General features: G+C 57.3%; 1 protein-coding gene across 1 annotated transcript in view; it reads left to right on the top strand.

The window, feature by feature from the left end:
- The window catches only part of ARHGAP35 (Rho GTPase activating protein 35), a 115644-nt gene extending 98697 nt beyond the window's left edge, over nucleotides 1–16947 (top strand). Inside the window, exons 4-7 of the mRNA XM_027515373.1 lie at nucleotides 3029–3106; nucleotides 4613–4744; nucleotides 11304–11409; nucleotides 12036–16947. Coding sequence (XP_027371174.1) covers nucleotides 3029–3106; nucleotides 4613–4744; nucleotides 11304–11409; nucleotides 12036–12393 — 674 coding nt within the window. The 3' untranslated portion in view covers nucleotides 12394–16947. The remainder of the gene's footprint in view (nucleotides 1–3028; nucleotides 3107–4612; nucleotides 4745–11303; nucleotides 11410–12035) is intronic.
- The last annotated feature ends 333 nt before the right edge of the window (nucleotides 16948–17280 follow it).

The following is a 17280-nucleotide window of genomic DNA, read 5'->3' as shown; positions in this document are numbered from 1 at the left end:
TAAGATTATGTGTTGAGAGACGGTTTGCCTTCCTGTCATTCCCATTCTAGTCATAGCTCTCTTCTCTAGAGTCATTAGAACAAGACTGTTCTTCATAGAATTGTTAGATTTTTGAAGACAGCAACCTCTGTGGTTCTGAACTTTCTCTTGTTTTATTCACACAAGATTAAAAGATTCCCTAAGAAACCAGTGGAGCTCAGTTAAAAAAGAAGAAGGAAGCAGGGCATGTTCCCGAGACACTGGGTATTTGGAGATGCCTGGTATGTAGAGATGCCTCAGAGCTTACAGCTGAAGCTTTCTGAGTTGGACCTCTGGCCGCGGACCAGACCTGTGGCGAGGAGGCACTACTCTCTGCCGGCAGGTGTGAGCTGGAGCCAGCCCCGGAGCGTCTCTGGGTGGGTCTCTGGGTCCTGGGTGCACCTGCTCAGGATCCAGCATCTCTGTAGGGGTCTGCTCCAGGCCCTAGGCCTCCTCCTGCTCTGGCCTTGGGTCCCCGGCGAGCTGCCTCACTCTACCCAGCCTCCAGGCTCTCACCCGTGTCGCTTGCCCTGCTTCACTGGCAGTTGGCCGTCTGCTCTAAGGTTTCTGTTTTTATTTTATTGATGTCTAATGAATAGCTGCGAACAATTGTTCTGGCCAAGCAAATGATACCTTTCCTCAATTATGCCATGTTGTTGTATAGGTCAGTGGCAGAATTGCTGTTTTAAAGGGGGTTTCGTAACAGAAGCATGTGTCCAGATGACAGGAGATACTAAGGTGTTGACTAGCTGGTGCTGAGGAGCTGGCCTCGTGCTTCGGGTGCTCCCGTCTTTCTGATCACCCGTCCAGTGGCCTTGCAGCGGGCCTGCACCTCAGATGGTCTCCAGTGGCTAATTTGCAGTGTTTCCAGCCCTGTGATACCAGGCAGCTGGCCGTTAGGAGACAGCACTGAGGATTCCTGTGCGCAGGTTGCCAGAGATTGCAAGTGGACTGAGGCTATCAGGATCTTATCTCTGCCGTTCAGAGAGCCCCTCTCCACGCTGGGGCGCAGGCACTGTGGACATGTCCGTCAGGACTTTTGAGGCTCCCGTGTTTGTACCGTTGTTTTCTTTGTATTCAAGAGGGCTAATATTCAGATAAAGGGAAAAGTATAGTGATTTCTTGTCAACCTAGAAGGTGAAGATTTGAATCTGTTGACACATACCCAGGGCTTGTCAAAATGTGGATGATTTCATGTTGAAGCATGTGACGTGGGTTACCTGAGATGTGCAATAGGTAGAAAGTTTAAGTATCTGAGAATAGTGTAGAAAAGTCCCCGAGGAAAGAGAATTACTGTAGAATTACTAACTGTGGATGCTGGGCAGGGGCCATGCTGACCTCTGACCTCTGACCTCTGAAGGGCATGGACCATCTCAAAAGCTGCCCAGAATACTGAGGGCCTGTGGGCTTCACGGAGATGTGGTGTTTCTCCGGGGGTGGGGGCAGAGGGGGCTGTGGTCTGGACGCCAGCCTGATGGGGGTTAAACGGGAAGCCCCTTCTGAATAGTGTGGGGGCCCTGGACTGAGACCATACTGCCACCTCTTACCAGCTGTGCAGTTTAGGGCAAGGACTTCCCCTTTCCGAACCCCACTTCCCTCATCTGTGTTCTCTCTTCATCCAGTAGCTCCCACAATAAAGGGTTGAGGATTCGATGGCATCATCATTAAATGAGTGGTAGATGCGGGGAGCGTGTAGCCCAGTGCACAGCATGGCGACCACACCAGAAATGTTAACTCCCAGAGGGAGGCGTGCAGTGATGGGGCTTCTTGGTAGCAAGTCGTTGCACCGTAGGGTGTCCTTGAGGCTGGTCCGTTAATGCCCTTGTCTCTGGGGTGAAAGGGCCCATGTGCAGTTAACAGCTTTTAGGCCAAGGAATGATGACTTTTCTTTCAATGATCTTCAGAGTTCACCTGCCACCAATCTAGGGCCCCAGAAACTGACTGACTGCTTTCATCTCGCCCAGCGGGTGCCTCTCCAGCGGCGTCAGTCACAGCAATAACTGACTTCGAGGCCTGGTCCGCTCTGCACTGCCCGCTGGCGTGCCGCCCTGGCTCTAGGATGCTTCCACAGCGCCCCGCCAGCTCGTCAGGGTCGCTCAAAGCCATGAGCTCCAGAAAGGACCCCAGGCTGGTTTGACCATTGCCCTTTAGACCACGGTCTCAGGGGTGCAGAGTGGACTTTCCTCCCTGGAGAGAGAGAGCCCGGTTGACCGACAGCCTGGAGTCCGCTGCAAGCTGCACAGCGCTTCCTGTGCGGAGGGTGGAGAGGGCCGATCTCCCTTAGAGCTGTATCTCCTCCTACATTGTTATTTAGTTGAAGTTTACTGATCCTTTTTTTTTTCTCTTACCTAACACTGTGCACCAAGTAAGTTCCAGAAGGAACAGGAAAACCCACTCTAACCATAAAAACAAATGAAGACATCATAAAGAAGCAGATTGGTCTTGAAAACCTAACATTTTTGAATTATGTACGTCAAAGAAAATTCAATACACAAAATTAGAAGACAGATAATGAAAGGGAAACAATGTAAAGCTATATAACATTAACATAGTTAATTTTATTAATATTAAGTACAAAATGAGGAGAACCACTCCGTTTGAAAGTGAACAAAAACATGAATAGAAAATTCACAAAGTAAGAAAATTATGTTATAAAAGAATATTTAATGGTTAGGTTCACAATATAGTTTGTAAGTGAAAAAGGTGGGTTAAAACGTAGTATTATCTCTGTTTTATTAAAATTAAAATTCCAAGGTATATATCAAAATGTGGGCAGATGTTACCTTTGTCTGATGTGTTTCTGTATTATTTTAGTTTTTACAAAAAACAAGTATTTGTAAACTTCAAAGTGAGAAAGAAAAAGGGCAGGAGTGGGCTGAGGCACCGAGGCAAGACAAGTGCCCTCGCGCCAGGGGGGCCTCATGGACCCCTGCTTCTCCCCTCAAGCACATCCCCCTCCTGCTCTGCTCTCCACTTGCTGCTCCTAAGGCTCCTGCCTGTTTCTCCCCAGGGCTGAGCACTGAAGGTATCTACCGGGTCAGCGGGAACAAGTCAGAGATGGAGAGTCTGCAGAGACAGTTTGATCAAGGTAAGGCCACAGCCATTCAAGGCAGATGACACTGCCATTGGAACCCCCTGGGGTGCTCCTGCCACACAGCCCCAAAGCCAAGGGTGCTGGCTAGGTGGCTGAGGAGGAGAGAGTGTTTGGCCCCTGTCAGCAAACAGAAGCATCCACCCCGCAAACCTGCTTCAGCCAGGCTGCTCCCCTCTCCACCATCTACAGGCACTGTCGCAGCCCCCGGCATGGGTCTCATTCACTGAGACCCAGGCCTCGCTTCCCTAGGGCTGGGCCATGCAGAGGTCATGGCGGGCGCGTGACTCAAGGTTGGGTTGAGATGACAGTCCTGTGTTGGCAGGGCCTCTCAACCGTAACTGCGCTTCTCACAGAGTCCTGCAGGAGAGAAATAAAGCAAGGGGGAGCATCTTGTGATGCACTGAGCCTTGGGCCCGGGGCTCCCCAAGCTGAAAACGCTCTGCCTGCTAAGCTAGGTCAGATCTGAGAGGCTGAGGGCCACATGGCCACATCCGTTCCACCCTAACCCAGTTCAGTTAGGGCTGCACACACTGGGATGAGAGGTCACACCCACCAGTGTCAGACGCAAAGGAGCCAAAGAGTAAAACTTGACAGATGCCACTGGCCAAAAAGGAAGGTAAGCAGAAGATCAAAGTGGGGTCCGACTTAGCATGTGACTGGGCCTCGGGAGATCCAGCCCGGTGGCCTGTGCAAGCCTGCAGGCCCAAGCCACTGCCCAGTGCGTGGTGGGAGCAGACACCGCCCCCACCCCCAGCACCCAGCTCCACAGTCTCCACTAGCTGCCAGCGGGAAGGGAAACGTGTGAGTCTTGAAGGATTGGAAGCACAAGGTCAGGATGAGGGCAGACCCACACTAGGTTAGACACTTGTGTATATGCCAGGATCTGCAGCCCAGGGTATACTCCCAAGCGGAAACAGTCGAGATCTATTGGTAGATGATTTTGCTACAAATCAGAAATGCAGTCAAGTATGGAAAGAAAAATTAGAGACAGGAGTTGGTGGTATCATAAGCTGGACAGGACCAGCAGGAGGAAAGTGAGTCTGGTTGCCTGACCACCACAAGGAGCAGAGTGGAGACAGCAGTCAGGGTTGCTAGTACCATTTCTGTAACCTTCCAGGAAAAGTGACATGGCCTTAGGGGGACGCCTCCTCCCGTCTCCCCAAGTGGGGATGTGGGGAAAGGCAGCAGCATGTCCAGGGCAGACGAAGGGGCTTCGGCCGCAGAATGGAGGCGCAGCTCCTCTGCTCAGAGGCTGATCTGGGCAGGTTGGGTGTCAGCGTGTCTGTGAGTCTCAGAACTTTTTTTTTTTTTTTTAGCAGTACCAGGGGTGCTACCTTCTGTCCAGTCTGTGATGCCCCTGAGTCCCTGCCCAGGCTCCAGGCCAGCCCCCGGCAGCACCCCTGGTTCTCCAGGTTTCTCTTGCTTGTTCCCACTGCCAAGTGTTCCTTGCTTTGGCACAGCCTCGATTGGCCTGGCCTCACTCTCCCAACTTCCTTTCAGATCACAACCTGGATTTGGCAGAGAAGGACTTCACGGTGAACACCGTGGCGGGGGCCATGAAGAGCTTTTTCTCAGAACTGCCAGACCCCCTGGTCCCGTACAACATGCAGATTGACCTGGTGGAGGCCCACAGTGAGTACCAGCAGCCTGCCTGGCTCGTGGGCCCCTGGCGGTGCCCCAGGCTGACTCTGTTGGGCAAATGGCGGGGGCGTGGGGTGGCGGTGCAGCAACACCAGAACGGGTCCTGCCCTCAGGGAGCTGACGCTCTGGCTCTTGGAACTGAGACTGAAGGATATAGGAAAGAGAACTAGCAAGATGACACCCGAGGGGCTCACAAATTAGACCCCGGCCTTGTCGACCAGAGGTGCTTCGTTCTGTCAGGAAAATTGCAGACTGCCCCAAAGCGCCATGGTTGAGAGCCTGGTTTTTATGCCGGACTTGGGGCAGAGCCTCGCTCCTTTGCCTGTTCACACTGGACCTGCCTGGCCCTGAGTGTCCTAGGTTGCCGTCCCTGCCTGCATGTATGAAGTGAGACTCGGAGAGGCCTGGAGGCACGGCTGAGTCACGGACCTGTTCGGTGGAAGGCTGCACTGGCCTCTCCCTCCTGACTCGGTCTCCTCCCAGCTCTCCTGAAAAGAAGTGCACACGTGGTCTGGGCCAGAGAGCCTCTGGAGGGACGGGGACAGCTGCAGTGGACGCTCGGGGCTGCAGAGGAGCGCCTCTGCTTTCAGTGGTCCTGCCCGCTCCAGGGACTCTCTCTGCCCTGGCCTGCCCCTCTCTGGGGGCCTCTCCCACTGTGGGAACCCTGCCCTTGGCCGTCCTTCCCTGGACTTCATGTGGTGCTGCAGGGGGCCTGACCTCTCAGTTTTCCACGGACTGACAGTTCTAGACTTTTTTAGCCAGAGGCAGCTGCTGCTATGCAGCCGCGGGAGGGAGCTGTGTCCCTCAGACCGGAGGGCCTTAGTCTTACCCTGCTGCTGCCCAACTCCAAAGACGGAGCTCTAAGCACACACGGTCTACTCACAAAGCTGATGGGGTGGACAAAAACTGAGGGGAGGCCACAGACGTGCAGGACTTCAAGTCATGGTCGTAGACTCTTGGCGGCTTTGGGAAACACAGGTGCTGATAGAAGCCCAGCCCTGAATGGTGGGAGGGTCCCCGTCAGAATCTGGCTGCTGCAGGGCTGAGGGCCCCAGAGTCGCTGTGCTGTGATCTGCCTTCCCCGTGATGTTTGTTTCCGCAGTCTCTTCGTAGTTTATGCACACCATTCTTAGCTGCTTGAGATGCTTCACAGCCACCATCTTACCCAGGCCCACAGGCAGAAGCCCTGGCAGAACAGTCATGGTGTCCCCTGGCCTGCTCGCCCATCTGCCCGCTCAGGACAGGGGCTGGGTCTCCCAGATGAGTTAGGGCGTGGGGACAGGTGCCAGCTTCTGCCCTGGTTTTGCCTTCCAGAGATGGAGGTCCTCCCAGCACTCACTTCTCTAGCAGGCTCCAGGCTGGCTCAGATGTGAGGCGCATGGGGGCCTCTGTCCAGAGCCAGCTTTCTTTGCCCCTCAGCCAAGCCTCCCTGGACCGCAGGTAGGAAGAGAAGGTGTAGGCTGGCACCCAGCTTGCGGGGCGCCTGGAGGTTGCCAGCAGCGTTTGTCTTGACTTGGCGCCATCTAGAGGCTCGTGGCATCCTAGCACCCTGCAGAAAGAATTCCATTGTTTGTGCGGGAATTGCTGACATGGCATCTTTTTGTTTTTGGAGGGTCGCAGGGGGCAGGAGAGGAAGGTGTCACTGATGGGGAATCAGCTGCCTTCCTCCAGCAGCTTCCGCCGGCATCCACTCTGAGGAAGGGCGCTGCTTGCTGCTCCTGCAGCCTGGAAGAGGGTGGAGATTTTCCGCTTCCTCTTCCCATTGTGTGTTTCCTGTGCCCCACGCTAGTCAGCTGGAGCTCGGTTATCTTGAACCTGGTGGAGAGGAGCGTCTCTCACTGACATGGCACCTCACAGCCAGAGTTGAGTGAGCAGTGGGGCTGTGTGTATCAGAGCTTAACACCAACCGGGCAGTGCTAGAGTTCATGGTGAGGGACATGCGGGAACAAAGATTCTCAGCCCCTAGAGTAGCTCGGCTCAGCCTGGCTGGGTATCCATGGCAACATCAACTTGACCAGCTCTTTCCACTTCCTGCCTCAGCGCTGTCGTGTCCGTGTGCGTTCAGGGCTTGGAGATGGTTTCAGATCCTGTCATAGCAAATACCAAGGTCACTATCACATTGTTGTGTACACTCCAGGATTTCCCAGCAGTGTGAGTAGCGCTGGAATTGTGGCTACAAATACGAGACTTTTGTAATTATTCACCAGTTATCTTCCTGCCACATACAAGATGCCATGTGGGAGATTGAGAAGTGACTAGCAGCCACAGCCCGCACTGCCAGGGAGTGGCAAGCCGGGTGTGACCTTCTGTGCCAAGACATTTTTCCTGCCTCCCCAGTGCTCATTTAAGTTCTCTGCCAGACGGCGAGAAGCAAGCCAAGTTGGAAGGGCAGAAAGCGCAGAGAGGAGGGAGGAAGGAATTGGGTCATAGTGGAAGAGATGGCCGCTGAGCTTGGCTTCAGAGAGGACCAAGATTTTAGGAGGCAGCGAGAGGGGCCTTGAATTCTCCGTTCTATCTCGTCCTCACAGTTCAGCCCAGCCTTCAAGAAACAGTATCACTTATTCCTGCCCCACAGTCTCTCCTTTTTGTCTCACGACCACCCCCACACCCCTGTCCTCTGTCTTCTTGTGCTGGCAGAGACCCTCATCCTGACTCTGTCTCAGGCCAAGAGGCTCTGAGCTTAAGGATCCTTGCCCTCCGGGCCTCATTATCCCACATAACTTGTGAGTTCTGTGTGCACATTATAGTCTACGGAGACCAGTATTCTTCATCAATCGTCCAAAGGACGAGGGCTCTCTAGCGGTCCAGTGGTTAGGACTCCACGCCTTCTCTGCCAAGGGCCCGGGTGTGATCCCTGCTCAGGGAAATAAGAGTCCACCAAGGGAAAAGAAAAAGAGATGGTCAAAATATACGACCCCAGAGGGTTCCGGGTGCCGGTGTGCCGTCTCACTCTTTCCAGCTGCAGACGGACAGCTGAGGGCTGGAGATGCATAAACGCCGGCCTTGTGCGGTCGCTGGGCGGGCCAGCCTGGCTGCTCATCAGGCCGGTGTTCACGTGCTGCCTCGTGGTCGTGCTGACGCCGGGGTCCTGCTTCCGCTTGTCTGTGCAGATAGCGGCTTAAGAGCCTGGGCGCTCTCACCGCAGTGTGTGCCGGGCCCTGTGTGAGGCAGGGACAGGCGGCAGCAGGCAGACACGGGTGCCCTGCCCTCATCTGATGGGTCAGAGACCACTGGACAGGTTATTGGACAGGCAGGGTCAACCTCCAGGAGAAGGGCACCCTGACGCTTCCATTCTGGGCCCAGCAGAGAGTTCGGCCCGAGTGGTTTGGTGCCGGGGGTGCCAGATTGTGTCACAGAGGGGGACCCAAGCCAGTGGTTTACCTTCTTGATGGTGTGGATGTGCCAGGTGGTCAGAATCCATCGGGGGTTTTCCTCGAGGACTGAGCTGAGATTCCAGCCAGGAGCCTGGCTGACAGCCAGAGGTGGCGGTGGGGTGACACAGCCGGGGCGCCAACGGTGTCTGGGATTGGGCCCCTGACACCAGTCGTGCGACCGTGGACCTACTGTGCTTATTTCTTGGAGCCTGGGTTTATCTGTACACCGTGAGGGGGTGGCCCCTGGCTCTGCCCTCCTTCCTCCTGAGTTATTGGGGCCTGAGTTCCGCATTGCCTGGTCTCTGTCCAGACTTTGTCTTGATTCAACTGACCTCAGAACGCCTCTCCTGATGCCGTCTCAGTTGACAGACACCTAATTTCAGAACTACGATGTGTTAGCTGAGGAGGCCTGAGCCCTGCAGAGCCCCTCACCCCTCTCGAAGAGGATTGCTGAGGTTGGCGAGGGCTCCCAGCCTGGGGGCAGGCAGCTGATCAGAGCAGGGGTGCTGAACTTGGAGATGGAACTGGGAGCCCCCTCCCCCTCACCAGCCCCGTGGCCTGGCTGTCACCTCTTGAGCGGGCTTTCTCAGGCAGTGTGTCGGGCACACCGGCGCCACCTGCCCTCGGGTGGGAGCTGCCCAGAGAGCACCCGTAGAACGTTGCCCCCCCGACATTGCAGCCTCGGGCGACACGCCGCTGGCGCTGTGGAAAGACCGCCAGGTGGCGCCCCCGCCGGGCCCCCAGCACTGCTGGGCTTCGCTTGCACGCGGGAAGCAAGTCAGGACAGGCCAGAAGGCCGTCCTCAGGGGCCGTGTTCCGCGGGGCAGACACAGGGCCCGGCCCTGCGCTGGGAGGCCCCCCCGTGGCTCCCCTTGCCGTCCTCCCCACCTCCTGCCAGGGTCTCAGTGCTCCCCAGCTCTCAGAGCACCTGCCCCGAGCGGCCAGCGGGGAGAGCAAGACGGTCCGTCTCCCTCCACGCTCCCAGGGTGCGCGGCCATCTGGGTCCTGCATAGGCACCTTGCTGAGGCACTGCGCCAGGAGGCGAAGGGAGGCTGGTATGCCTGAGGGTGGTCCTCGAATTTCCATCTGATCAGGCACTGTAATATCCACTTCCCCCACCCCTGCGAGGAAGAGAAAGAAGGGGCGGCCGTCCTGTTGCCCAGTGGATAGGAAGGAGAGGGGACATCCTGGGCAGGCAGTGACATTATCGGCCCCGTTTCCTGCTTCCAGCCGGAAGGACGAATGAGGCCGGGCTCTTACATGAAGGTGCTGCTGCTCAAGTGCTTGATTAAAACAAACACAGCTGTGTGTTTGTCGTGCAGGCACCTAGGAGTGGCCTGTGCCAAGCTCGCATATGGAAGAGGGCACAGTCGGTTTATTAAGTGAGCCTCCGCGCCATCCGCACACTTCTCATGTTCTCGGGACAGTTGTTCATCCTCCCAGCCCCGCTCCCACCCTGAGCAGTTTACTTCTTTCCTTTTTATTGAAACTTAACAGTGAAGGATTTTGAAACTCAAGGCCAGACAAAAAACGTGTGCCCTTGACGTTGAGCTTTTAAAATAAATCTTGGGTTCAGAGAAATGAAGCTGATAATGGCAGCACATAATTAGTTCCTGTGGGTTTTAGATTACCAAAACACTGTTTTTATCAAGCCACACTCAAGTCTAAACATTTGCCTGTTTCCTGCTCTCAGTGGCTGTCCTGGCCGTCTTTACAGCCCCTCTCCCACTGGCTCCCCGAGTCTCAGCCTTGCTCCCAGGTGCTGAGTGTGTGTCTGGCTGTGAGCGCTGCATTGCAGGGTGTGGTGTCGCCAAGTGAAGGAGGCGCTGTCCTGAGCCTCTTAGAGACAAGGAGACGGCCACTCAGAGTCATGTCCCCGAGTCTCACAGCTGGCTGGTGTCACAGACAGGACCCAGACGGCATGACCCTTCCTCCCGCTGCTCCCGCCACCGTTGACGTTCCATCTGTCCTTCCTAGTCTAGCTTGAGGCTCCTCATACCTGCTTGCCTGGGCAGTGACCCTCTGGGGCATGTCACTTTCTACCGGAGTCCTTCACAGGCTTCCTGAAGAGCAAATGGGTTTGGAGAGTCTGGGAGGCTCCAGGGATGTAGGCAGCCCTGTACACGGTGTATCTGTGGAAGAGGATCCGGAGCGTTCATCCACCCACAGGAGCCTGTGCCCCAAAGCAGTTAGGTGCCACTGTATTTGTTAATGAACGCCTTGTCCCCCCACCCACCTGCACCATCTCTTCACGGGGTCCTCCTGTGATCTTCACGAGCCCTGGGGTCCTAGAGATGAGCCTCAGCTCTGACAAGTGGCCACACTCAGATCTTGACCCGGTCGGCCCCGGACCATTCTCGTCTTGCTAGCCCAGGCTGACTCTCGCCTCCAGGGCAGGCCAGGTCCACTCAGGAAGGGGGCGCCAGGACCCCGGGAAGCACGGTGGTCCCCACCCAGACTCTGCAGCCATTTGGGCAGGGTCTGATTCCTAGACCGAAAGGCTGATTGCTGCCACCTCCCTGAGCCTCAGATTCCTTATCCTGGAAGCGAGGTGATAAGAGCCCCAGCCTCCTAGGATCGTGAGGACTTGCTGAAGCAGGCCTGGCTTGAATGAAGCGTTTCATTTGGGCTAGCTTTTCCCTGTCTCAGGACACTAGGGGACATGTAGTCCTTTTGATGAACTCTAAGAATTCCCCACCGTTGCCACCAGCTCTTCCAAAGGGCAGATGTGCGGAGGGTCCCTGACTCTAGGGAAAGGACAGAGCCCTGGTCTCGTGACTCCCCCCTTCCCGAGACTGTTGGTGCGGGTAGGCGGCGGCGCCCACCCGTCTGCTCAGGAGGCAGCAGGCGCTCTGCATCGGGATGCCCGTCTCCAGGGGCAACCAGATGAGCAAAGAATGGTGCCCTTCATGGAAGAGTCTCTGGATGGTGGGGGCCAGGAAGCTCTGGGCGTACAGTGTCCCCCTTCAGGAGCAGGGGCCTGGGGCGTGGAGGTGGGCTGGCCCTGGCCCCATGTCACTGCCAGGTGTGCCCGCCCGGGGCATGGCTTGTGGGGCGAGGATGGGGTTGGGCTGCCTTCAGAGCAGGCAGCACGGCCCTTCCCCCACTGCCCAGGACCAGCAGCTAGTCTGAGCCCCAGGCCCACCAGCCTTGGTCTTGGTTTTCTCTTTCCTCAGAAATCAATGACCGGGAGCAGAAGTTACACGCCCTTAAGGAGGTACTCAAGAAGTTTCCAAAAGAGAACCATGAAGTCTTCAAATATGTCATCTCTCACCTGAACAAGTACGTTGCAGGGCTTGCTGTTTGTCTTCCCCTCCTTGGAAACCCTCCAGTCAGGGCCAGTCGGCTGCGAGAAGAAGCTGAGCGGGGCTCTGTCCTCAGCTTGTTGGGTGCTGGCTCCTCCTCCTCAGGCTCTGTCCTGCTTCCGTCTGAGAGAGGCCTGTACGGCCCCCAGCCCACCTGAAGCTCGCTCTCCAGGATCCATGCTCCCTGACCGGTGTGACCACGTGCTGGGCCCAGACAGGTGTCCTGTGGGAAAGAGTGAACGGGAGCCAGGGAAGCACGTGGCTGTGGTCCGTTCCCACCTTTACTCCTACAGAGCAGGGTTGTTTTCAGCCAGACCTGTTCCTCTCCCGACAGGGTGTTGTTACGTGAACCCTGCTGTGGGACAGACACGCTGCCTTTCCGCACAGCCAGAGCAGTGTCCCCCACTTCGGGGGCCTCAGAGGACGGGGCCAGGGGAGCTCGGGCCTCAAGTCCCAGGCCTAGGGCCTCTTCGGTTCTCAGCTTGCAGGGCGGGGGTGGAGGCAGGAGAACAGCCGGGGAGGCGGAGCCCGAGAGCACAGGTGGCGGGAGCCTCGGCCAGGCCCGCGCTGGAGCTCTGACCCCCAGTCTGGTGTCGCCCGCAGAGTCAGCCACAACAACAAGGTGAACCTCATGACCAGTGAGAACCTGTCCATCTGCTTCTGGCCCACCCTGATGCGGCCGGACTTCAGCACCATGGACGCCCTCACGGCCACGCGCACCTACCAGACAATCATCGAGCTCTTCATCCAGCAGTGCCCCTTCTTCTTCCACAACCGGCCAATCAGCGAGCCCCCTGGTGCCACGCCCAGCTCCCCCTCTGCCCTGGCCTCCACCGTGCCCTTCCTCACCTCCACGCCCATCACAAGTCAGCCGTCGCCGCCCCAGTCGCCTCCGCCCACCCCCCAGTCCCCAATGCAGCCGCTGCTCCCCTCCCAACTTCAAGCTGAACACACGCTGTGAGCCCCCGAGGCCTCGGGCTGAAGGAGACGAGGTCTTCTCTCTTGACGGGGTGGCACTGGGCCTTGAACAGAACCAGGCCTGCGGGGCGGGGCGGGGCGGGGAGGGTCCCCTCTCCTCTCGCCTTCTCCAGCCCGCAGCACTAGCAGCCGCCAACAGAAGGCGCAGGCTGGGCCGGCCAGTGCCCTGAGCCCAGCACTGCAGACCTGGGGTTGGCCGCAGGCCGTGGCGGGAGCCCTACCCTGTGGCATGAACCCTTTTGTGGACTGAATGAGGCAGGCAGGGGCCCTCCACACCCTCACTACTCCCTGGACCCTCCCCACCATCTGTGCACACCAGCCTCAAGGCCACCGCCCACTGGGCAGAGCCTGGCACTGGCCGGGAGGAGAAGATCCTGAGGTCCGGCTGCCCCAGGGCAGGGCCAGCAGCCCCTCACGAGGACACGTCCCTCTGCTGCACCCAGCGCTCCCCACCCTTCGGGGGTGCGGCCTGCCCGGCAGCCTCCTTGGGAACATGTAGGCCAGCTCTGCCACCCTAAGGTACAGTCCCGTCTGGGGGCGTTGGCCCGGCAGGTCAGGACAGGGAGGGCAGCTTCGCCTGGACCAGGGAGCGTGGGCAGCGTCCGCCCCCATGCACCCTGCCCCACTTCACAGGCTTTGGGGATCCATTCCCTTTAAAACAAAGGAACACTGGAAGAAAAATGGAAAGACATCCCTCCCCCAATAATTTTTAAAAAGGAAGAAAACTACAGACCTCAAGATGAAGCTCTCTCCCCACCTCTGCCAAGAGGCACACACGTGGAGGGCAACCTGTCTGACAGCAAGACCGGGATGCCCAGGGGTGGCAGCCTGAGAGCCCGTTGGGGTCCCACTTACGTCCCGTCACCAGACCCCCCTCCCCCGCCCCAGGTGTACGGCTCGAGCCCCTTGGCAGAAAGAGCTGGGGGCCCGCCTGGCACCTGTCTGCCTTGGAGCACTGCGGTGCTGCGGGGACACTGCCCCGCCTGCACGGGGCGGGGGTGGGGTGGCGGGAGGTGCCTGCAGGCACGTGGGGGTTGGTTCCATGTGTTTGGTGTTGAAGTAGAATCATTTTCCTCCTGGGCCAGTAGGGCTGTCCGTGGGAAGTGAGCCATGTCAGGGGACTCCAAGGGTGTGACGGCTGCCAGTGCGGGCAGGGCCGGCCTTCCTGCTCCCCAGCCGTCAGCGCCCAGAGGAGCTGCCAGTACAGAGGCGGTCAGTCAGGACAAGGCAGCGTGCCTGCCTGTCACCATCCTCCATGGCCTCCCCCGCCCTTCCTGGCCTTTCCACTGGCCCCTGGGAGAAGCTTCCTCATCGTGCCCCCCTTTGCCCCAACCCACCCCCAAACAGCGACCCTGCTAAGGCTGCTACAGATACGGCTGCCCCCATCCCGTGGCTGGGCCATGCCTCCGCAGTGAAGAAGCCTGACTAAGGTACCCTGGGCATGGGGGCGTGGGGTGGAGGCCCGCCCGCCGCACAGTCCTCCGGGGGTCTCTTTGCACTTTAAGAAGCAGCACCTGTGGTATGTTTGAGGGCGCCTGACAAAGTAAGAGATGCCTCAGAACAGTCTTGGCCACCCCTGGCCCCAGACGCTTCCCACTGGCTGTTGGAGGGCGGGCCAGGCCCTGTGCTCACCGACTCTTCCTCTGGATAAGCTGGATGTCGCACTGTCTCTAGTTCTTGTACGGCAAAATAAGGTGCTTGGAAAAACTACATGTCCCCTGCGCGTCTTACCACCTCCTTAAGGACACAAGTCAGAAAACCTAAGGTACATGAACGTCTTACGTAAATGTCGGATGCCAGACCTTCTCTTTTGGCAGATCTGTGTCTGATGCTTTCTCGCTCGGGGCTTGGCTGGAGGGGGACGTTGCTTAGTTTTGACTTGAGGTCAGCAGACTCCTGCTTCTCTAGCCCTGCAGCTGCCCCAGTGCTGAGTCCCAGGCAGGTGTCCATGTTACTCCATTGATTAATCTCAGGCTTTTCCTAGGTCATGCTCGCTTATTCCCAGGCAGCCCGTCAAGGTATTGGGTGGGGGTAGAAGGGAAGCCTTGAGAATGACCTGGGACCACTGTCCCGTGTGTCAGCTAAAGCAGAAGAGGCTGCTTCCCTCCCACTGCCCAGCCTACGCGGCCACCTCTGTGGGCACCCTGCACCACCCTGCCGCCTGCAACCTTGACTCTGCACCAGGAACTCCACAAGCCCCAGCTGCCCTGCCTTCCCACCACCCCCCCGAGACTGCGGTTCTCTAAGTGGTAGTGACTTCTGGAAGAAGAAAGGGCACCGTAACGGTGGACACCTGTGCTTTGCACCCTTAACCCTTGTGGGAGTAGTGGAGACCAGGCTTCCGCAGCTCCACGGGGTCGCCTCCGGTCCCACAGCGCCCCCTGCTCCAGCCCGGGCGGCTGCAGGGGCCCCTCAGGCCTGCACCCGGAATCCTGCCAGGGCTTTAAGCGCAGGTGGGGACTGGTGGCTCGTTCCCCAGAGAGCCACAATTGAACAGGAAGTTCCAGGGGTTCCTCTCTGTTTCCTTTGCTAACTTCTCATTTTCTGCTTCTCAGGCTGGCTTGGGCTTGGAGGACATTTCTCGATCGTTGCGAGTTGGCATTCCCACCAGCGCAGTGCTAGTTGGGGGGGCTGGGAGTGGTTGGTATTTGGACCAAATGGGCACTCGGAAGGGGACCCATGAAGGAGAGTGGGTGTGTGCGGGGGCAGGCCGACCTTAACTGGAACTCTGCCCACCCCACCCATTTATCTAGTGTGCTAAGCTCTAGAAAGTTCTCTCACAGGTCATTCTCATGTGAGTGGCACCACAACTCTAGGAATTGAGGGAGGGGCGGATGTTAATTAGCCTTGGCCAAAATGGGAAAGCCTGTTGGTGGAGTTACGGGACTTGTTCGCTGCCTCGCAGGAAATAGTGGGGCGCCTGGAAGCTCTTCCCCATCCAGTGTTCTTTAGACCCCAAAGGTGCAGACTCGAGGCCAGAAGTAAACAGCCCTGACTGAGTGTTCGGCTGGCTCTGGAGGGCGGCTTCATGGAAGGACGTGGCCCAGGGTTGGGCCGCGGCCTGTGAGTTTGCCGTCAGTTCTTGGCTGTGTTGCATGTGGTTATCACAGTGCATTTGTTCCTGCATTCTGTGAGTTCTTCCCAACACTTGACCTTTCGAGGATGAATGCTAAAATGCTGATTCCCAGGTTTTCCTCCAGGCTGAACGCATGCTGCAGGTGAGGTTCTTCTGGTAGGCTGTATCTTGGCCAGGGTGGGCAGAGGGTGACCTCCTCGGACCAGCACGCTGGCCAGAAGGGGCTGGAGAGCACGCCTCCGCTCGTCCCTACGCCTCAGTTGCCTGTGGAGGGGCGGCCCTGGCGGGCTGCCTGTCCCCAGGCTGGGAGGTCAAGCCAGGTCGCCGCAGCACTTGTGATTCGAGCTCCTCTCCACCCACGCCCTCCCCCGTCCCCTCCTGCAGGGAGATCCACACTGCCTGGGGGCTGTCTCAGGTGTCGGCTCTGTTCTGCTTGGCCAGTGGCTGCCTTCCCAGGAGGAGGAGGCTCCAGGGACTTGGGCTGGCCGCTGGGGACAGCCACGGCACTCACCCCCAGGGCCTCCAGGTCCCGCAGACGCTGGACGCAGGTCTTGCCCTCCTGTTGCTTGGCAGGTTCAAGCCACGCGTTCATGCTTAGGTGAAAGGACGACTCGTGTGTGCTGGAAACCTAGGTCACATCTGCTGGTGGTCCCGTGGCAGAAGGCCTGGGGCGGGGAGGGGCCTACACCACGTCCTGTCATCTCCTCCCGGAGCCGTCTTTCCACCGGCTGCTGGCTGCGGACTCCTCGAGGCTCCGAGGTGACTGTCCGCGCCTCCTGCCCAAGAGCCTGCCTCGGCCAGCTCCAACAGCAGTGATGTTACACCTCAGTGTAGTCGAGACAGGGCGTAAATTATTGTTTGCATTAAGAAGAATCATGTTCCCTGTGTACATTAAAAAAAAGTCTGAATTGTATGGGAATAAAACTTGTTTGAAAATTTGGAGCAGTGCTGCCGCCAGCTCATTTTTCTGGTACTTGTGTTTCACGTTAAACGACCTTTATATGTGTTGGATTAACATATTTTGAGTTTCTTGAGGGTGGGGAGGGGGAACATTAATGGTATTGAAATGTGTTAGTAGTCTGGCTGTATGCCCAAAATTCTGTTTCGCAGCAAAAGTGGAGAACTGTATGTAAAGAAAGTATAACAATTATTTCTCTGTATTTTAGGGGCTTTAACCAGGACATCCTCTAGTTGGCGTTAGGAATGTTTGCTTAATTTCCAGACTTTTTTTTTTTAAACACATCGTGGGTTTTTTGAGGCTCCAACCTGATTAGTGCATGGTCAGCCATCAACAGAGGCTGAGCATCTCCGACTGAGGTGTTCTCCATCTGGCTTTGTTTTTTAAAATCATGTATTTGCTACAAAGTATTGTACTTGTCTCAATGGGAATGGTGTACAAAACTGAAAAGGCCTTACGTGATCTGTATCATAGTTAATAAATCAATCTTGTAAAAAACCAAACCTGAGAGAGATGAAGGCGGCCCCTTCCCCGGCCCCTGGGCGCACGCCCACCAGGCAGGCCCCGTGGGGACACTGGCTGCAGCCTCAGCCCATCAGGAGGAGCGCGGGGGCCTCGGGACCACGGGGCACGAGGGTTCCCCCAGCGCCCCGGGGAGAAGGCATCTCTAGCAGAGCCAAGGCCCATGTGAGCTTCAGGCGCCTTCCCCCTCCACCCCCAGGACCGCTGCCAGGAGCCCCCGCCAGCTCTGGCCTCCTTGCTTTCCTTTCCAGCAGAGTGATCCAGGCTTCCCTCATGGCACAGCGGTAAAGAGCTCGCCTTCCCTGAGTCGTGAA

The sequence above is a fragment of the Bos indicus x Bos taurus genome, chromosome 18 (assembly GCF_003369695.1).
Source record: "Bos indicus x Bos taurus breed Angus x Brahman F1 hybrid chromosome 18, Bos_hybrid_MaternalHap_v2.0, whole genome shotgun sequence".
Taxonomy (NCBI): Eukaryota; Metazoa; Chordata; class Mammalia; order Artiodactyla; family Bovidae; genus Bos; species Bos indicus x Bos taurus.
The sequence above is the reverse complement of the archived record's forward strand: the minus strand, read 5'-3'. Positions and strand labels throughout refer to the sequence as shown.